Source organism: Armigeres subalbatus, chromosome 2 (genome assembly GCF_024139115.2).
Source record: "Armigeres subalbatus isolate Guangzhou_Male chromosome 2, GZ_Asu_2, whole genome shotgun sequence".
NCBI lineage: Eukaryota > Metazoa > Arthropoda > Insecta > Diptera > Culicidae > Armigeres > Armigeres subalbatus.
The window spans coordinates 30,820,804-30,843,806 of record NC_085140.1 but is presented as its reverse complement, the minus strand read 5'-3'; the positions used below and the strand labels follow the sequence as shown (position 1 = coordinate 30,843,806).

Genomic DNA, 23,003 nt, shown 5'->3' with positions numbered 1-23,003 from the left:
AGTTATTTTCTTGTCGCCTTGTACCATGGTACGAATACCACAAGTGTGTGCCCCATATAAATGTGCAGCGCAATGCAGCTGTCATTGAGTTTGACATCAGCTTGAAGTTTAGCGGTCCGATAACTGCAAAACTGTTGCAACTATCGAATTGCAGTTAAAAAGCATTGCAGTTAAATGACTTGCAGTTATCGAACGTCTACTGTACAAAGACGAAAATCCAAGGGGTGGGTCGCTGAGCACAATTCAATTTGTGTTCATTTTATTTTTTTGTGACGATTCGTGCCGCAGTGTGCCATAAATTGTGCCTCACCTTATGTGTGACAGGTTGTCATTTTGACAATCAGAAAATTCTGGCAACACTTTCAAATGTCATGACATGTTACTTTTTGGCGCGATGAAAAAATCAATCACAAACACGCGAATGCTTCGATTTGTGTTTTGTGTCGTTCGATGTGTTTTGGAGTTGGATGATGCTTTACCGGAATCCAGGACAGAGTTTGTATACTGGTGCTCTTCGGAAAAAGCTGGATCGGGAATATCAATGGGCTGGATTGCAGCAGCGATAATGGATTAGTTCCGGATGTCGAGAAATCGAACAATGTAGGTAGTTATTATGGCTTTTGTGTTGTTCTTTCGATCCGGAACTAGCTCGTTATCGTGACTACAATCCAAGAGATTTAGGAATACGATACTGCTTTTCGCATCCGGAAGTTTCGGCTTCCACTCCGACGGTGGGTAGGAAGATGGGTTAACAATGTATAGTGGTTTAAGGTAAAGGAATAAAAAGTAGACCAATCATACAAGCGATTCATTTTAAATTTTATCAATTCACACAATTTAATATGTTTCTTACACCCAAGGGGCCCAGCCCCTCCTTAGTCTAGCGGTAAAATGCGCAGCTTCAATGCAAGACCATGCTGAGGGTGGCTGGGTTGGATTCCCGGTGCCGGTCCAGCCAATTTTTGGTTTGGATTGTCTCGATTACGCTGGGCATAAAGTATCATCGTGTTAACCACATGAATTGAATATTTGCCACCAAAAAACGGTTATACGGTGTGATATTACTGTACGAAAACATTAATTGTACGGAGAGGAAGTAGTAAAAGCTTGGGCTGACTCGTCAGCTGCTGCTGCGGCTGCCGTGGTTTTGTTTTTCTGTTATTGCATATGGAAGAATGAATGGTAACAAGAAATGTCAATCTTTCTTTCCCCTCTTTAGTTTGAGAATAAGTCAAAACAAGTTTTGGCAAGGTTGCCAGTATTTTAAGTGCTGATCATTCAAATGTCAAAAGTGTGCCAAGTGTGTCACACCGAGTGCCACACTTGTGAATCAAAACATGCAAATGTGTGCTTGGCTCATTGTGCTCAGCGTCCCATCCCTTGGTATCATCGTGTTAACCACATGAATTGAATATTTGCCACCAAAAAACGGTTATACGGTGTGATATTACTGTACGAAAACATTAAGGTCTGAGGGTAGAGCTCTCGCGGTAGAGCGCTATTTTCGTACTAAAATGTCTATAACTCGGAATTGGGAACGAATTTCGCTTATCCCAACTGACAATCTCTTCGAAATTTATCAAGGAATGTTCCTACAAAATTTCATGGACCTACTATTTCCCAAATTTGAATTAAGCTCTAAATACTGAACTATTGTAGAACTGAAATTTTCGCTTCTCAGTACCTCTCTCCGATGATTTGAAGCACAAAGGAACCGAATTTCGCAAAACCCAACTGACAAAAGTTTTGAATTTTTCCAACGATCATTTTGATGTAATAAAAAGTACCGTGGACCCCCGGTAATATGACCGCTTTTAATCTGAACACTTTTTAATTTGAACCCGTTCGTTTGAACATCGTTCAAATTAAAAATGGTTCAAACGTCATTTAACACGTGGAATCGAGAAAAGAAAAATGAAACATCGTGAAACGGAATACAGAATCAAAACAACCCAGCAAAGAGAGCAGCCAGAAACTAGTTTTCCCAGCCCCGTGGCAAGAGAAGCTTCTCAGCGTAGCGAACATCTTCATGAATATGTCCAGCATACATTTTGAAAAGTACTTCTCCCGAATCGTGCCTTTACAAGCAACTGGATTTTATCCAAAATATTGTTGGCTACACTTTTTCAATTTGGTCAAAAATAATACCAGTTATTATGGGCATGTAAATATAATCCTAAAACATCTTTCAGCACACCATTTATTTCATTTCATTTTCACTAATGAATGTTGTTCGATTTGCATCCCCGGACCATTTCAACTGTGATGCTCGTCACAGTATAAACAATAATAATATCTTTTGTTTGATTCGGAGCGGGAGAACAAGTTACAAAATATGATTTCGTGTAGCGTTTGATTTTACCTGTAGATTCCCTCCAATTCGTAAGTTTATTATATTTTATCATCAAATAACATAATTCCTTGGTCAATGATGTAAATCTTGCAAATTATTTTGAAAACAATTTTCAGATTTAACCAAAACAAATAGTAAACAAAACACATGATGTTTATTTTCGTACAATAACAACGGACGGTAATGAGCTACCGTCCGTGGACATGGTGGCTATTGTCAAACCCCTTGTGATAGTATAGGACGCCAGAGGTGAGTTTTTCTGATGCAAATAGAGTAACCAGAAGTTCAAATTAAAATGAACCCCGTTAATTTGAATGAGGTACCTTTCAAATTATCAGGGTCCACGGTATATGTCACCGCAATAAATTTTGCAGGAAGCTCTTTTACTTCAACCAAGTTTTTAAATGCCATACACTGAGATCAATTTACCATTATATTTTATATGCGTGAGTCACATAAAACAGTTTCGACTGACTTCATCACGACTTTATGTGCTGCACTCAAAATTTATTAATCATCAACGATATTTAATACTTATTCATATACAATATAAAGTTAATTTATTTACGTTCTATTTGGCCTAACAATGAATTTTATGTGCGATGATCCATAGTTAAGAACTATTAATACTTGCACATAAAATTCAAGATCGAACAATACAATACTTTTTGCCTTTCTCGCACACCAAAGTTTTTTCTTTTCAACATGGTGGACTGTTGGCAGTATGCTGAAAAATTCTTCTCGCTACAAAATAATGTAAGTAAAATCAATTTATTAAACAGAATTCCTTCTCATACATTTTCTTTTCTAGCTTCGTACGATTTCCTGCCATGGACGTGTTCATGAACGCAACGCCGCGACACGTCGTAAACATCACCAAAACTTCCGCTGTACCAGCGAGTGTGCCAGAATTTTTCACCAGAAGATCGACAACAAAAATTTTCCGGCGGCGGAAAGAGTTTTTTCGTCATCAATAGTGGGGAATAAATCATCATGTTCTTTCCGCCATAATTTCCGTGGCAACTTTGCAAGCGGTGATTGATCATGATCATAATAAAACTTGACGGCGTTCATTTTGTTTTTGAATATGAATGTGTTTTGGATGCGTTTTGAATAGGCGAACCATGGGTGGCACATTCACAAATTACGTAGCGTTCTAAGATTGGCTCATCTCAAGCGTACGGACCGTACGGACCATCAAACTTTCCGAGGTGCTTCCGAGAACGTGCTGCGAGGTGCGGGTGCGGGTCGAAAATATTATTTAATTTTTGGTGTTATTTGCAAATTAAACCTGACGACGAAGGCAATTTTTACTCTCAAGCAGCTTTTGTTACTGTTACTATTGCCAATATCTGGAAACGTTTGCATCGCGAATAACTTTTGAGCATCGCAATCACAATGCACTTTCTAAGAGATAATAAACAATATTAAATATAACATGTTATTTTGTTTTTTATTTAAATTTGATTTTATGATTCAAACAAAACCAAAAAGGTTCCATTTGGTGTATCAAACACGCCACACGAATAACATTTGCAGCTGCATTTAAAATATAATTGGAAAGCCAATGAAATCCCATTGTGTGTGCATTTATTTTACGGGTGCGCTGCACATAAAATTAATTGGTTTCTAAATTTCAAGTTTTATGTGCAACACCAATAAAAAATATTTGCAAAGCTTGATTGCAAAAATATATGTGCGTTGCACATAAAATTTAGATGGGAATTAAGCTCAGTGCACCAAACCGGACTGCGACGCGAGTCGCGACAATTTGAAATATTTCATTAGTAGTGCGCATCATGCACGCATGGATGTACTATCATGCGCACTAATCAGAAATGAGTTGCGACGTCTGATAACTGCAGATATTTCATTTTATTGAAAACAAATTTTCGATTTTCTACTATACACGGAATAATAAAATATTGATTTTTTTGTAGTATAGACCTGAGACGAGACCTGCAAAGACGCTGCTTCTTTTCTCTTGTTTTGACACTTGTTCTTCTTTTCATCACAGTTGACCATCGAGTTTCAACTGTTTACTTGACTGTTCCACCTAAGCCCCAGGTGGACCCTTCTGAGCACAATAAAAGTGTATCCAATTCACGAAATAGTTAATTCATTTTCATAAGGATTTTTATACCGGGAACAAAACACAGGTTTATTACTGATTATTAACAAGCTAAACGGAAGGTTTGGAATACTCGTTAAAGTAAAAAAGTCTTGGTAAAACAAAAATGATGTGGAATATTTTATTTGGGATACCAATACTTTCACTCAAAAAGCTGCTGGTTGCACCTGACAGTTCGTGACATCAGTTGGCTGGCAGCAGCTGAAGTTACATTTTTTCCTCTTTGCAGGTCTCGTCTCAGGTATAGACTAGAGGCCTTGATAAGAGAAATGCGGATAGAAAATGTAGCTCTGCCAACACTGCAGTCAATCTTCTTAATCAAAGAACAACACATAAAAAGGAAGAAATGATTAATCCAGGTAAAATTTTACATATCGCTATTTAATGTGTTCACATCACATGACAATCAAATCCAACAAATGAATCAATTGCATTTCATAATCTATCATTGATTTGCAAAACAAATTAAAAATGCATTTAAAATTGGTTCATTTATAAATGGTGTTAAATCGAATTATGCCTTTTTCAGTATTTGAGCCGATGTTTTGGCTGCTTGACAGGTCTCTTGCTCGATTGGCTGCTGTTTTTTGACGGTTCGATTGGCGGCACATGTCAATCCGCGTTTCTCTTATCAAGGCCTCTAGTATAGACCACCCTTCCCCACACTCAAACCAAACTACTGATATATTCTATGTGCACAAGCCGCATAGAACATGATCATGATGATGAAATCCCATTTTATGTGCGTGTTATAAAAAATATGTGCGAATAATAAAGTTCATTAATGGTGTTTTTGAACTACATTATGCGTAAAATAGATTTGGAGTACAATCACATATGTTTTAAAAACAATCTTCATAGGGGAATAATCGAGGGAATAATATATTTTAGTGGAACTGGAACTCTTGGTGGAACTTTTATTTCAGCATAATTAGTTTCCAACGCAACGTGCTAGCTAAACGGCTAAACTATTATCGCCAACTAGTTATAGTATACTATGTTTGTGCTATTATCTACAACCAGTTTTATCAGACATTTCTAAGTTTTTAATTTGCAGACTGAACGATAGCGCGCAATCGTTATGACGGAAAGACGATCGGTGGACATCCGGCGGAATCATACCCTTTTGCCGGGCATCATCTGCCTGCTGATGAAAAATAACCGTAAGTTTTTGTATAGTTGATATTTTTTTCAACTAAATAAGAATATTCAATGTTTAATATTTTAGGATGGTATATTAAATATCTAGCTGAGGACATATATAAAACCGGATGCCTGATCTATTTTCTGATGTGAAATCGATGGCAGACTAAATCTTATTACATATATGTGCCACTACCTGCAGCTGAATAGGATTCCATTCGGTCCGTCCTAGAAAGGGGCAGAGAATTGGACTGCCACGATGCTTCCAGTTAACCATTGTAATTCCACATGAATAGCTTTGCTGTTGTTGCCGTCGAAGGAGGGACAGAAAATGACTGAGAAGCGATCGACCATTGCTAGCAAATATCCGGGATGAGTTTACAATCATAGTCACTTTTTTAACTTGAATAGAACTACAGGTGTTCACCGAGCGAACAGATCCTATTTCAGATGGGAAAATGAGCGATACCAGTGGAAAACCTACATTAATTTAATTTATAAATAATACCAAAATTTCCCCCCAATACGATAAATAATAAAATAATGACTTGTGCAAACAGGTATCTTTCAGAAAACGATTGATTTGTTCAATTACTTTCCAAAGTACTGATCCGAGTAAAGCAGAGAACATAATACTAGTTTTCAATACTTTTATTAATGCTATCCATTTGCCCGAAGAAAATACAAATCATTAGCTGCAGCATATAAACCAAAACGACTGCACATAGAATTTACCATGACTGAATCGACTATGATACATTAGCTTTGCACATAGTTTTCATGCGTGAAAGTAACTGATCACATTTTAAGTGCGTGGCATATATGAGCAATGTGCGTTTTCCTTTGAGTGCATCAAACCATGGACGTAATTTTTGAACAGCCCCGAATAATAAGCTTAAATGTTTTGGTCACCCGATTTCGCCGAGAAACAGAGAGCTAACCCCACCCACAGTGTCAAACTTCGCAACACAAACACAACACATTACGCATTTTTTGCACCTGTAGTGGTGCAATCGTGTACCCGAAAGGCCGCCTCTTCGACGACGGGAATTTTCGCATTCGATTCGAATGTCACTTTTCCACCTTCTTCCGCGAGAGAGTGTTGTGTGTTGTGCGAAACAATAATCCGGAATTTGCAGGTGAAATTGCGTCCGTTCGGTGAAATTGGCACCGCCAGTGTGTTCACGCGTAAAAATAGCATACGACGGTGGTGTTACCGTGCCGAGAGAGCTATGCGAAAATAGTTTTCATCGGGTGCTGTTTTGTTCTTTCCGTCGCTTTTCGGCTGACAGTCGGAAGTACGGGGCCAGTCGCTGGGGTTATTGCATTTGTTGGTGGGATTCGTAGGTAGTTTTTTTTTGTTTCCGTAAGAAGGACGGGATCCGTTTAGTTTCGCCGTAGTCCTAGGAAGTAGATAGCGCATTGTGGGGAATCATGGCATCACCGCTGGAGCATTACGTCAATCATGTCCGGACGATGAGCAATGCCGGTAAGTTGTGGATTTTTGTTTGTCCGAGGGAGATAAAGTGGTAAAGTTTTTGTAATTTGATTCTTTGCAGGGAGTTTTAGGGAGTTGGTAGAGTATCTAATGGAATCGACAGAACTACTCGCCAAGAATGGAAACATTTTGGACAATGTACTGGAAACATTGGACATCCAGCAGCACTCCTTAGGGGTCCTATTTGTGCTGGTCGTTAAACTCAGTGAACCGAGTGTAAGAAATTTTGCTCAAATATGCCTTTTAGTTGAGATATAGTAATGATTTTTTCCACTCGTAGAATCACGACGATACGGAGAATGTGTTGCGAGTAGTCCGAGAATTTATTACGCTTTGCAATGGAGAACAGGTCCGATTTGCTACCCAACCATGTAAGTAGATTGTAGAAAGCCCTTTATCTGGTAATAAGTTTAGAAACTCAGATGAATGTACTTTGATATCAAGCTACACTCTATCATATGATATAGCCCTTAGTCTTAATAACTTATAAGGGTTAATTTTGTTTAACTCATAAGAGGAGCTAACCCAAACAATAAAACCTGGTTTAAACGAAGTGTACTTTTATGTTCATAAGATGCTTTTTTTTGTTTGATTATTTTCTCAAAGGTTCTAATTTTCAATTAAGTGTTGAACGTAATACTTCACGCACTGATAGGACAAAACATTTCTGTATGTACCTACTTCTGTATTGAGCTCGTATATAAATGTACATGCAACTTTGAATAGATTGCAAATTCAGAGGCTTACAGCGTCTGTTTTAGCAGCAAGTCAAAATACTTTGATATTGGTTCAATGATACATTGTTTTGCTATCAATCCAACTAAAATAGGCAGGCTCGAACTGTCCAACTGTCCAACAGATTGATCTTTTACCTGTCAGGCGAATTGCTTTTCTAACTGAATACTAACCTACCTTGCTTTCAGATTTCGAGCTCTGCCACCAGTTCACGTCGGCACTGGTTAAGAACAAACAACACACCATCCAGGGAATTCAGGTGCTATCGTTAGCTGTGGAGAAGATCCGACTGTGCGATAACCAGCTCACACCTGTCCACGCCGATCTGTGCCAGTTGTGCCTGAGCGCCAAAGTATTCAGTCCGGCTCTTCGTTTCTTGGACGTGGACATTGCGTCCATTGCCACAACCGAAGACACTAACCACGACACGAAGTACTTCCTGCTCTACTACTACTATGGTGGAATGATCTATGCTGCGGTAAAAAACTTCGAACGTTCGCTGTACTTCTTCGAAGTGGCCGTTTCCACACCGGCGCTGGCCATGTCACACATCATGCTTGAATCGTACAAAAAGTACATTCTCATTTCGCTGATACTGCACGGGAAGGTCGTGCCAATTCCAAAGTACTCCTCCCAGGTTATTTCGCGGTTTATGAAACCGCTTAGTCACGCTTATCACGATCTGTCCAGCGCGTACAACAGTTCCAACAGCGACGAAGTGCGGAATGTGATCAACAAGTACAGAGACTCGTTCATCCGCGACACGAACATGGGCCTGGTCAAACAGGTGATTTCCTCACTGTACAAGAAAAACATCCAACGCCTCACGAAGACGTTCCTCACCTTGTCGTTGGCGGATGTAGCAAGCCGGGTGCAACTGTCGGGACCAGCCGAAGCCGAGAAGTACATTCTCAACATGGTAATTATAATTTTTTTTTTTACATCAAAGTGTTAGAATAACTTTGCTTGGATTTGTACAGATCAAATCGGGTGAAATATTTGCCTCGATCAACCAAAAGGACGGCATGGTGGTGTTCAAGGATGATCCGGAAAAGTACGACAGTCCGGATATGTTCCACAAGGTGCAACAGGAAATCAGTCGCGTGATGGCACTGAATAAACAAATTATTAAGATGGAAGAGGAAATTATGCTCAATCCACTGGTTAGTAAAACGCATCTTTGGCTTGGTAATGGACAAAACGTCTAATTATCCTAAATCTTGTTTTCAGTACGTCAAAAAATCGATGGGCAATCAAGATGAGGAAGTACTCGGTGGTCAACATTCGAAGTCGTTCGCTGGGTAAGCATTAAGCGTACAATGCATCTACCTTTTTCGTTGAGATTTTTGCCAATAGCAATGTTTAAAAGATGAGTGACTGGAACTTCGCTATTATTCATTCAAAATTTTCTTACGATTAAACAAAGTTAAGTTTTAGTTTTGTACTACGGCCGACAATTGCACTCACTTTCTATAGTCCGCTGATTACGTGAGAATCGTCACGATTTTGTTGGCATACATGTATTATAACGTGGAATAAATTACCATTCCTTGTTACAACTCATAACCGAGTAATAGGGTGGCTCCAAAAACACTTTTACAAATTTTTTGATGGGCCGCTCTCTTATTCGGTTCTATTTGATGCCCTGATGCTCTGGACAAAATTTCAGCCAAATCGGCCAACGTTTGGGCGGTGCTAAACTCGTTGGAAGTTTATATGCAAAAATATATGCAGAAACATCCAAGAACAGTGATTTGCAGTTGAACGGCACAATGCACGATCAAGAACCATGATACTCATCCAGTTTTTGTAGAATTAAATTAAGAATGTTATGCTGAAAACCGCGAGAAGATTAGAGTTTATTAGGCAAAGATATCAGCATTTTACTGGAGTGTTGCAGGGGTGAATTTATTTCTTTTCAAAGGTAAAAGAAACGAAATTTGCCCAAACCCCACTTCAGAGAAATTCTAATAACTTAGCTGGGCAAACTTGAAGCTTCTCGCGGTTTTCTGCATAACATTCTGTATTAAATTCTTCAAGATCTGAATGAGTTCAAAGTTCTTAATCGTAAGTTGTTCTGTCCAACTGCAAATCGCTGGTTTTTATGTTTCTGCATACATTTTTGCATATAAACTTCCAACGAGTTTAGCACCGCCCAAGCGATGACCGATTTGGCTGAAATTTTGTCCAGAGCATCAAGGCATCAAATAGAACCGAATAAGAGGGCGGCCCATCAAAAAAATTGAAAAATGTTTTTCCCTTACTAATTTGAGCCACCCTACCGCGAGTAGTCGTATGTTTACTTCGCTAAGAGGTTGGCGTAGCAATCAAAATACATAAAAGAATGATTTTTAAGATCAATCAAGATGAGTTAAACGAATTACAATAATCAGGTCGATTGCGGAAAGGTTACATGGAAACTATTGTTCTTGGGCACTTTGCGATGAAAATAGTGTTAATTCGACAAGGCAGTTGGAGCGCTGTTGATGTCAATGAAGGAGGGTGAACCAGGAAGTTTCGTTACATGCAAGATCTGTTCACAATATGCTTATTAATACGATCAACTATAATAAAGAAAAATCAACCATAGTTTGGTTCAAAAAGCAAGGACAAATCAGGAAGCCCGGATAAAACTGAGAATACTTAACAGTTATCAATGACCTGAAGAATACTGGTTTTCGTTTGCTCGAATGCAGATCCGTAGAAGAATATGTCTACGAAATAAAGTCGACCAGTCACAAACTAGTGGAGGTCGGTTTCAATGTGGACGATACGTGGTTGGCTAGCCTATTGCTGATGGAACTTCCAGAAAACTATGAACCCATTATAATGTGTCTGGGAGTCTGTGAAGTCGAAGAGGGTTCTCCAGTTAGCCTTGCGAGCAAAGCCGTAGGAGTGCCAATCCGGAGATAGCCTGTTCGATTCGCGGTCCGGTCTAGCGTGTTTGGAAACATTCTTGGCTCAACAAAATGTATCAATTGTACAAGATACATATCCATGCAATAATGGCGGGCATAGGAAAGCTTTCAATTATTAACTGAGGAAATGCTAGTAGAATACCAAGTTGGAAAGCAGGCCAAGTTCCACTTGGAATATAGAGTCATAACAGAAGAAGATTGAGAAGAAAGACATCGAGTTCAGATGGAGCGTTTGTGAGTCATCAAAATAAATTAACCATGAAAAATGATAAACCGAATAAAGGTATGGTTATGGTGCTTAAAGTACAAACGGTTAGTATATTTTGCCTCAGAAAGCCAGCGCACAGTGGGACGGTTTGAAAAAAAGAAGGTCAAAAGTACAAATATGGCTTAAAATGAGAACAAATGAGTTTATTATACTTACTGTGATGAAATTTTATCATTTTCAACTACATTCATAACGATTGTTGTGATTATAGCATTCAGTACATATACATACATTTTCATGTATTTTACGTCATTTTCAAATGCCTCAGAAAAAACCTGCGGGCCCTAAATTTAGTTTAGTTTGAAAATATATAATGTAAAGTAGTAGCCATGCGATTTTCAGCGCTGGGTAATGATGGGTAAATTGTTTTCTGACCACATGAAAACACCACGAAATGAGTAAATTTCGAAATAAGCCCAAATTCAACTCCATAAGCCAAGGGTGAATATTTCATGAATTTGTGATATAATGTATGCAATTGATAGTTGATTATGTTATCTTTGAAGATGTATTGAGTTTGAAATGATTGAATAACAAATTTGAAAAATATTGCAAAGATATCATACTTCATATTTATATATTATCAATGGTGTTAAAAACAGTTTTCATACCAACTTCAAAGGTATCCCAATGGGCACAATATCGTCAAATTGACTCAACCAAAGTAATTTACAATGTTTTATAACCTGTATAATGCGAGAAAAATATTTAAAAAATAGAATACATCATTTTGAAAAATGACCTTTTGACCCTCTTTCTAAGGATTCGTCCCTCTGTGCAGCGGTCTGCCGGTGAATCTGAATTAAGCAGGAAGACGCCATCCAATCGGGGCCCTCCTTAGCCGTGCGATAAGACGCGCTGCTACAAAGCAACGGACCATGCTGAGGGTTGCAGGGTTCGATTCCCGATGCCGGTCTAGATAATTTTCAGAATGGAAATTGTCTCGACTTCCCTGGGCATAAAAGTACCATCGTGTTAGCCTCATGATATACTTGGTAACTTGGCTTAGAAACCTAGCTGTTAATAACTGTGGAAGTGCTTGATGAGGCGGCTCTGTCCCAGTGTGGGGATGTAATGCCAATAAGAAGAAGAATGCGAGCTCAAACGTTATAATTTCTTGGGGGAGTTCATTTTGCGTTAGTCTGTAGGAGGCAGGAGGGTGAAACGCCTGTCATCCGCGGTACAATGGCACTCTACCCAGCATCGTTTTTGGTACCCAGTTTCTGGGTGGTATACCGGAATTTAGCGATGGGCAAAATGGTTCAATTAAGTGAGCGGCTCTGAGCCAAGCGTCTCATTTGAACGGCTCGTTGACCCATTATGAAGTTTATTTTTGCGAATGAAGCATTAAAGCAAACTGTTTTATGATATCTTGTATATTCAACTGTGTTTCTATCGATGTTTAAGTGCTTGTTTACAAATCCAAATTCGAGTTTTAGCGAAATTCTTGTCATCTTCGATAATTGCATTGATCGATGAATCATTTGAATATCTTGCTGAGTAACTCATTAATAATTCGCAGAGATCACCGCACGTCAATTCTATGACTGCCGCTATTTTTATTATTTTTAATTAACTACAAAAATCCATATCACCTAATTAAGCCAGCAGCAGTTCATAATCATAACAAAGTTTTTTGGTGATTTCCGGCGTAAAGGCTACCTTACAGATCGGGAAAATTTTCCGCCGGATTTTGGTCCCCGTGCGTTTTAAATGGGGCAAGGATTTTAATTTTGCGTGCCCAAATCTAGAATCACATTTGTAAAAATGCATGGGGAAAAATTCCACGGCCCAAATTCCCGAGGTATGATGCTACATTAAATGTGTCCACACCAAGGAAGTCTTGCCCTTGGATTTTTCCCATATTTTTAAAACGCAGGGTGAAGGCTTTTGATAGGGTTCTGACACTGAGAATCGAAACTCCGGCCTGTATTTTAACATGGGAGCCAAAACTGTTCCGGAAAATTTACCCGAGGTGTAATACAAAAAAAGCAATGGGTAATGTTTTAACATAACCGCGAGTAGACGTAGGACTTGTATAAACGTAACGTATTTACATTTAAATTCTAACTTTTGGATCTATGGAGTTTGATGTAGAATTATTAGCAATTTCTCGAGCAACATATGATTAGGGCCGAAAAACCAACAATGCTGACCGAGAAAAATGAGGTTCAAGTTCTATGACTATTTTAATTCATTTATTGAATTTGAAACAAATTGAATGGCCAAAACCATGTCAATGCTATACGTAAACGGTTATAAAAAAACAGCAGATTAAGATTAATTGAAAAACCATTCGAAATCTACAAAATTTCAGCTAAAACAAAAATTGCGCCGTTTACTCGCATTACCGGCAACACGTCTGGTTTTTAAGCCGTTTGCTCAAAGCTAGTAACATCATCGGATTTGTTTAGATTTGTTAGCCAGAGCAGTTCTGCTATGCGATATATCGAAAACCTAGTAAGAATATACATTTTAAAATAACTTGAAGCTAGTTTTTCTAAATAAACAATATAAAGTGAACGGCCTAAAAACCAAAGCAAACATTCCGCATGGTAGTAAAGGGCGCCAACAAAGGACTTAAAAACCACTATGGTGCAAATGGTTCATGAGACGTTCACTCAAAACAGCAATAAATGTGTTTCTTAAGAAATATCAAGTATGGAGTTTTACCTAGGATGAAGAATCATTTACAAAGCAATCGTGTATGCTAGAATAACAAAAATCATGGTTTTGGTTTATAAGCCGTAATCATATGTTACGCAAGATTTGTTTATTCAAAACTTCTGGAAATAAAAGTAATAATTAAATACAAAATTAGAATTACTTTATTTCTAACTATTAAGCCATTATTTACTCAAGCAAATGTAGGGCATTTATAGATTTCTTAGTGATGAAAGTATTTAAGTTTAAAAATTCTATTAATGAAATTTTCAGACTTGGACAAAATATGCTATTTTAGGGGAACTGTCCTGTTTTCCAAACAAAGAAATACAGCACCAATTTTGCTAACATGCGTGCTAACTGCTGAACAAATCACAACAATAAGAAACAAGTCAAGGAGCAGTAACCCTACTAAACTAGAGGAGGTACTGCTAATACGTCAACGAAATTATTTAATGTTTTGATTTCAAACTCCGAGTCTACGTCAAGTTTAATAATATAAATTCTCAGAAAATGGAAACAAAGAATAAGATAATGTTTATTTTAATATTCTTCTGGAAATTATTTTTGCCGACTTTTTAAAACATTTATATGTAATACAGCAAAATTTTCTAATCTAAAATGGATATTGACACTATTGCTGATTGTGCATCTTTAATTGCTAATGCCTTCTGCAAATAAATGAAAGTAATTATTCTAATCAATGTACGTGTCGTTTAGTACCAAGCACAACATAACATATGGTCAGTCATATGCCATGACTCCCGGGATCATGTGGATTATGAAACCAATCAATTTTCGTGGATGAGCAGACCAAATCTCTTCAATTTTATTCTTCACCACCACCGCTGCCCTCGCTGCCTCAGCCATCATCGGCCTCTAGCCGTAAACTTCGAGCGATGCGTTGGCGATTGCATCCATCGCAACCGACACCACTGCATCCGACCATCATCAAGCACAGAATGACAAAAAATGCGCCCACTTCTTTCATGCATATTCGCAGACCCACTGGCAGTTCTGCTGGCGCCGTTGGGCGACTGCATGCTGTGTAAGCACAGCAAATGAACGAACGAAACAAAAAATGCGCGAGCAAAAAGCACGTCAGTACGCGCTGCTGTTGCAAATGGTATTGACGCGCACACTGCAGGCACTGCTTCTTTTATACACAAAGAAAATCTTACATACCGCATTCTGATGTCCGTGTTAGGAATGCATGGGATTGGTTACATATGAAATTTTTGCTGGCTTTAAAAAGAACTAAAATTTTCAATAGTTTATCGTTAATAATCTTAAGTTTCAATAAAATAGGGAAATTGCTGGAGAGTATCCGAGTCGATTGATATATAAATCTTAAAAATCCATCGAAAGATAAAGGCGCTAGTAACGTTCGAAATCTTCCCTTTCAGCGTAACGCTCTCGATTTTCAAAAATCTAAATGACACCCAGTATAGTAAAGAAAGACGTAAGTCCTACGTCAAAATAACTCTACTTTAGCGCATGCAAAAAGTTACAAATCCTACTTGCACGTTGATATTTTCGAGCAACAGTTACAGATGTCAAACAATCAGATCACGGATCCCAAATATGAAGTAACAGATGCTCGGACAGTTAAGTTAGCCACCAATGTATTCAAAATGGGCAGGATTTCCGACTACGAAAAAAAATCGTAAAATTGAACGACTGAACGAAGGAACTAGCTATCGTTATTTTTGAGCCATTGAATAATTTTAACAGCGACCGTTCATTTGAGAGCCGCGGCTCAAAATTATAGAGTCGTGGTTCGTTCGCTCTTTTTCGCGAACCGGCTCAAATGAACGGCTCGTGAGCGTTCGCCCATCCCTACCGGAATTCAGATGCTCATTTTGGGTGATTGGTTCGTACGCAGTTAGTGCTAATTATCATCAATTAGCTTTTCCTGGCGAAAACTTGCAATTAATTGAGGTAGATCGACCCTTCTGTATTTGTATGGCTTTTTTATGTCGAAAAATAGCCCGTCGATACTTTCGAAGCTTTGTTATCATGAATTAGATGAAATTAAACCAAAAACATTGACCGCCATATTGAATTAATGGTGGGTAGGCGTATTAGCCTTCTCTTCAGTCCCCTGGTAGGCGGTTATCGAAACCTGAGATTTCAGATCAAAACGATCAGCGGAAAAAATCGGATCCGTCATGCTTTATAGCACATGAGCTTGGTGAATAAAAACACAACATAATATATCCACTGGGCATTCCCTAGCCAAGGTCACGGGGGTTGACGGCACTGAAGATAATATTCATATGTCAGCACATATTAGTTTTGGTCCATTATTTTGAATAACCATATGATCATGGTGATTGAACCGCCCCTTCGACCAGAAACCCCTCCCTGTTTTTGGAGATTTTTAAAAACATGCTATTTTCAAATATCGATATCTCAGCCCCCGATAAAGCTACAAGAAAGTTTAATACCAGTTTTCCGCTTGAAATTTGATGAAGTTTTTAGAAAAAATACTTTGAATGCTGAGCAGTGTTGCCAACTATATTATTTTTCTCACAAAATAATAAAAAAGCATTTTTCTCAAAATACGTATATTTTTTTCTTTGATTTCTCAACGGATTCGAGCTTAACAGACTTTTTCCAGTCTGAAACACTTATCGATACAAAGTAAAATGCGCCGTTGCTGAGATATGGCAGCTTTAGTAAATCTTATTTGGGTCATTCCGCGCCAAGTGACCGAGAAAAAGTGAAAACTTGCAGGTGAATACTATGAATTCCAACCAAAATAGGTGTATCTACTTACTTTGAGCCCACATTTCGAAAAAGCATTTGATCCGACCGTTTGAGCCGCCCCTCCGGCCAAACATTCCTCTCCGTTTTTGAAGATTTTTAAAAACATGCCATTTTCAATAATCGATATCTCCGCCCCTGATTAAGCTACAAAAAACGTCAGTACCTGTTTTCCGCTTGAAATTTTGTGAAGATTTTACAAAAGATATTTCAGATGCAAAGCAGTGTTGCCAACTACATTACGTTTATAAAAAAAAAATAAAAACAAAACATTTTTCTCAAAATACGTATATATTTTTTTTTTATTTCTCAGCGGATTTGAGTTTATCAGGCAATTACTTGTCAAAAACACTTATCGACTCCCAGGGCAGTCGCGGGATAATCATTGATGTGCCGCGAAAGACAACTCTTGATTCATACTCGAGTCCCTTTTTTGTCCTAAAATCTATACCAGCTTTTACATTTGAATCTTATAAGTAAGGATTAGATTTGGAATACTAATAAACGAATTACTAAAGAACAACAAATTTTAAGAAGTAAAAAGCCTTCTTTAGGTATCCAAAACAAATGAAAATATGAATGCTGAACTGTGCTGGTCGTCAAAATCCATGTCCAATCCAAAAACAATATAAATTCAATTGAAAAATCTTTTCGAAATCCAATCCGTATCTAGACCAAATTCAAACCAAAGCAAATCAGAATCCAGTCAAATCATATACAAATCCAATTTAAATCAAATCCAAATTCAATCTAAATCTAATCCAATCTAAATCCAATCAAAATCTGATTCAATTCAGATCCAAATCTAATCCAATCCAAAGCTGTTCCAAATCCTATCCAAATTCAATCCAATACAAAACTAATCCAAATCGTTTGAAATCCAATCCAAATCCAATCTAAAACCAATCCCAATAAAATCCAAAGTACTAAGGAATTAAAGAAGATGAGGTTTGAAAATGTATCGTGGTTTATTAACCACCCCTTATTGATTATAAATTTATGTTCTGACATAATTAGGATCAAAATTTTATTATCTTCAGACGAATTTCAGTGTTTAGAGCGCTTAGTAAGGAACATGAAAGAAATGCGTTGACACAAAAGGTATTTTGTGCTGCCCCAATCTTAAGAGGGGTAATCCCCTCCCACAAGAAATCATACAAAAAGTTCAGGATTTCTATCGCGAGGCCGACGTAATCAAGAAACTGGCAGGGAAAAATAGAAAAAAAGTGTGCGTGAAGGAGGAAAACAGGTGCAGAAGCAGAAGCGTTTGGTTCTAGCGAATCTGTCTGAAATATATGCTCTCTTCAAGGAAAAATGTTTTTTACGAAATTGGATTTATCAAATTCGCCGAACATCGGCCGCCCGAATGCGTTTTCGCAGGAGCAGCAGGCACTAATACAGCATGTGTATGTGTAATCCACGAGTACTTCAAACTGATGTTTACGGGAACAAAACTTGATCTCATTGAAGTTAATGGAATCAAAGCATGTCCCTCGTTTAAGAACTATTGAAACTGAACCTTTGTAGCCCACCAGCAGAGCTAGTTGAGCAAAATGCAGCCATGTAACTACCGTCCTAATGTTGGTTTTCCAAATGAGTGCTATAATGAAATTTATGCAACCCATTTGAGTTGCATAATGGTCATTAAATCACTCATTTCGTTGGTATGGAAAGTAGGCTGTTTTATAAATCAAAGACGAACTGTAAACCAGGTATTATGATCAGGAATTGCAAAAATAACTTTAAACCATTAAAACATATTCAGTTGAAATCTGGTATCACTGGCCTCAAAAGCATTAAAAATGCAAAATGCTGCAAAAATATGTTTTTTTTTTGTTAATTATTCGAATAAAACTAAAAAAATACATTATCATAGTTGTTTACCTTTACAGAACGAATTGAACGATATGCTGAATGAAAATCGAAGGTTTGCCTAACTAAAACCGTCATAACTCAGCAACTGCTCATTTTACTTTGTAACGATAAGTGTTTCTGACAGGAAATTGCCTGATAAACTCAAATCCGCTGAGAAATCAAAAAAAAAATTATACGTATTTTGAGAAAAATGCTTTTTTAATTTTTTTTATAAAAATAATGTAGTTGGCAACACTGCTTTGCGTCTGAAATATTTTTTGTAGAATCTTCACAAAATTTCAAGCGGAAAACTGGTACTAACGTTTTTTGTAGCTTTATCAGGGGCGGAGATATCGATTATTTAAAATGGCATGTTTTTTAAAATCTTCAAAAACGGGTAGGAGTGTTTGGCCGGAGGGGCGGCTCAAGCGGTCGGATCAAATGCTTTTTCGAAATGTAGGCTCAAAGTAAGTAGATACACCTATTTTGGTTGGAATTCATAGTATTCACCTGCAAGTTTTCACTTTTTCTCGGTCACTTGGCGCGGAATGACCCATATTTAGATAGGATTTTTTTAGAATGGGTGTTTGAGAAATTTTTTAGAGTAGCCAAGGAAGAAGTTTGCTGTGCTATTTAGTAGAAAAATATTAAATTGAAATTCTGAGATAGAAAAGAGAAGGAAGAAAAAGAAGAGATTGAGCTAAAAAGAGAAAATAGAGATTGATAAAATAGTAATGAACTTAATTTTAAAATTAAAAAATTACATAAATAAAGAATAATAAAATATAAAAAAAAAATGATAAAAGGAGAAAGCAGATATTGATAGATAGAGGAAGGACATAGGATTTGTAAGGCAATACTTAACAATTCTTTTGTAGTTTTATACATACTGTATCTAACAATGACTAAAACACTAATAAGACAAAGTTATATAAGACCTTTATGTTGAAACTTAACAGACAACCGACAACAACACAGTGACAATAACAGATCTAAAATATAGAAGACAAGTTGTGTTTTACATTAATTATACAACTCACAATTGAACCGTTTGTATGAGAAACTGCATATGTAACATTTTTGGCCAAAATGAGATTTTTATATATTCTGAATCCTCTTCCAAAAATACGTATTCTGGCAAAAAAAATTTATGTTCAGGAATGTATGAATTTTTTTTCGTTTGTTTGAGAAACTACATATGCCCACGAACTTTGAAGAGCAATTATGGAGTACTGGTTACAGCTTTTGCACTGGAAGTGCCCCAGGGCATTTAGTTTTGCCTAACACTATTGATCTGTATCGAAGAAATCGAAATGCTCCTTGCCAATTTGTTCAAAAACAGTTTTTTGTTGTTTTCTTGAAATTGTGTAAAATAAACTTATGCAGTTTCTCAGACAAATGATTCAATTATAGAAATGACTCAATAAATCTCGCTTAACTTTTGAAAAGGTCCTAAGTAACATTTTTTTATGATTTAATCTGAATAATGCAATCAACATATTTCATGTTAATCTGTTGATTGCAATACTCAAATTAAATCATGAAAAAAGTGTTACTTAGAACCTTTTGAAAAGTTAAGCGAGAAATAACCAACGCCTAACGTACATACTAACAATACTGACATATTCAGATTTACATTTTGACTAGACTTTGTTCTTTGTGACTGACTTGTCTGCACTTGTCATAAGACGAGTTTGTACAATCCCATTGAATTCCACCACATAATTGTATCTTGACAGATACGTATTTCGACCTCAACAGTAAGGCCGTCTTCAGTGTCTCGTACTTGACTCGACTCGACTCGAAGTCGAGTCAAGTACGAGACACTGAAGACGGCCTTACTGTTGAGGTTGAAATACGTATCTGTCAAGATACAATTAAGTGGTGGAATTCAATGGGATTGTAAAAACTCGTCTTATGACAAGTGAAGACATTCCACTAAAAAGCTCAAAATAATTTTCTTGACTTGACTGACCAAACCACATTCCTGAAAGTTTTCAAGAGGATTATGTTAGCTGATTCCAGGGGGGTAATATGCGGTGCATCGCGCCTCCTCTGCATATAGTATGAAGCAAATGTAAATAAACAATCCCACAATTTTTTCGTTAATCAGCAGTAGTGTAGGGTAACCAATATCCTACAAGTTTCCAGTTCGAAAAATGTTACACTTGCCAAGCGGGGTGGCCCAGGGCGGCCAGCCTTTCCCAAGCGGCGAGGCCCGGATAATACATCTTAGATAGGCTTGATTTGTTCGTGGATGACAGGCTTACTCCCCCCCTGGCTGATTCCCACAGTCCGGTGTTCATTTGGTTAAAGTAGACTAGTTCTTCCGGCATAATCACTTGTCAACTTTCATAAAACCACCCTGATTATAGCAACCCAAAAAAACAAAAAAAACCCAGATTAATCCACCTAGCGGTGATGATGCCTTTCTCGTTTTTTTCGAATGAGTAATTTCTTGGTGGAAAAAAGTATTTTGGCCATAACTTCTGAGCCCATAGTCCGATCCGGCCGATTTTCAACAGGAAACAATGGGACAAGATTCCGCGTCGAATGCAACTTGTTGCGAGCAAATAACAAGGTTAAGGATAAGTGCCTGAAAAATGAGTGACATTATTTTGCGCACACACATACACACACAGACATCACCTCAATTCGTCGAGCTGAGTTGATCGGTATATAACACTATGGGTCTCCGGGACTCCTATATAGCGAATATATAGCCTTTACGTATACTTTGTATACGAGAAAGGCAAAAACATAATATATCCACTGGACATTAATTTAAAATTGATTTATTCGTAAAAATAAGAGTGGTAAAATGTTCGATAAATTTAAAAAAGTTCAAAATAGAGAAAATAAATAGAGAGGCTATAGCCGCCCACCCCCTAGGCATCGGAACTAGTTACGCCAATGATTATGACAGAACAACAGAAAATGTTTCTGTTCTTATACTTACCTGGGTGCTGCGGATAGAGCCGATTTTGTGCTCTCAAGCGAGTAGCGGGATGTTTTGAAATCAATCCCACAAGCAAAATTATTTTGCAGTTACTTGACTGTCAAACATTTCCCGCTCTTCGAATTTCTCTTTCCATGCTGCATGAAGGCGCGAGACTCTACATGACTTTACGATGATTTACATACATTCCTGTTCCAATCAGCTGCTGAATCTCGTGAAATCTCGTAACGAGTGCATTTTAGTTGCATTTCTACTAATTTTCTACTCGAAATGTAATGTGAATATATTTGTTAAAAAGAATGCAAAATTCAAACTAAGTTTATTTTTATTTTTTCCCCAAATAATAACAATACTTCTCAATATAAGATCTAAAACGAACATAACCACAATCTTCAATGTTTGGCTCCGGCACAATAGAAAATTTTGGCTTCACTTTGACAACCAAATCGATTCTATCCGCACCACCCAGATACTTACTTATACTTTATTTTCGAAAGAGACTTTTCTAGTGCCGTTCCATTGACGGGATCTTTTAGTAAATCCAGAAACGTGGTCAACCTTCATGACCACTGTATTGCTGTTGCTCAAAGATTCTTATTCTCCTTAGAACAAATACCTTGAATTAGTCACTATACTGATAATCATTGCCGCAATCACAAAGGATATGTTATTCTTTTGATTTTGCACGAAATAGATAACCGAGTGCCGAGTTAACCGTGTTCAACTATTTCGAATTTATTCCAGCGATCCCACCGAATAATGCAACCAGCGGGTGGACTCAACCCAATCGACTGACAACCCAGGAAGCTAGCAGTAACCGTAGCAGTAGTAGCTCAGTACAGTAGCAAAGTAACAAAGGATGACGTCATCATTAGCGGTCGTACATGCCACAGCAGCTTATCCTATCAACGCCGTTAAATAATGGTAAGCACTTTAATAAAACGATCAATTGCTACACTTAAGCTACGCAGACAAAACACACAAAAAACGAGAATAATTTAAACCCAGTTATACTGAAAACTTTATTCCCTTTCACTCAAAGAGAAAAGAAATACATAAAAAACAAATCGAAAACACTGGAAAAAAATGTAGTTACAATTGATACCTAAAATGCAAACAAGATTCAGTAAATTGCTGTGCAAAAAATCGTTAAACCGATCGCTTTGTTAAATATACGTGGAGCATGTCTGCATGCTAGTGGCATAACCAATGCATGTTTGTGGAAGGCAAGTGAATTTTTGAAAACCAGAAAGATCAAATTTAATGAATGCTGACACACAAAAAGATCAAATTAAATGAATGCTGAAGATTAAAAAAAACAATAGCAGTGACTGGAAGTCGCCAAAAAAAGCGAATGAGTACGTTTTGTGATTAGAGGAGAACGAATGTGAATAAGGACTAGTGTGCGGAGATGACTCTCAAAAAAATGAAGACGAAATTATGGAAAGAATTCTCTTAATAAGAAGTGCGAAATTGAAAGAATAGTTTCATCGCAGGCTTTTATTCCGCCTTGGTTGAGATGACAATCCAGTTTAAAACATGTAGTACGTAAAAGGATGGTACCATCTATGGCGGATGGAGAAAGCGAACGTAATATGCACCTGTTATAGGTAGAACAATCTTATTCCACATCGCGAACACTAGAAGTTGCCAGAGTGTCATACAACAAGCAGGTGAGGCTGACTCTCAATAGTGATTCCATCGGTACAAG

General features: G+C 37.5%; 1 protein-coding gene across 1 annotated transcript; it reads left to right on the top strand.

Moving 5' to 3' along the window:
* The first annotated feature begins 6,667 nt into the window (after window positions 1-6,667).
* LOC134218412 (COP9 signalosome complex subunit 3) lies at window positions 6,668-22,782 on the top strand. The gene is made up of 7 exons (XM_062697368.1): window positions 6,668-7,116; window positions 7,187-7,341; window positions 7,406-7,496; window positions 8,049-8,779; window positions 8,841-9,023; window positions 9,091-9,161; window positions 22,037-22,782. Exons 1-7 carry the CDS (start codon window positions 7,062-7,064, stop codon window positions 22,050-22,052), a joined length of 1,302 nt encoding a protein of 433 aa, XP_062553352.1. The 5' UTR covers window positions 6,668-7,061; the 3' UTR covers window positions 22,053-22,782.
* The last annotated feature ends 221 nt before the right edge of the window (window positions 22,783-23,003 follow it).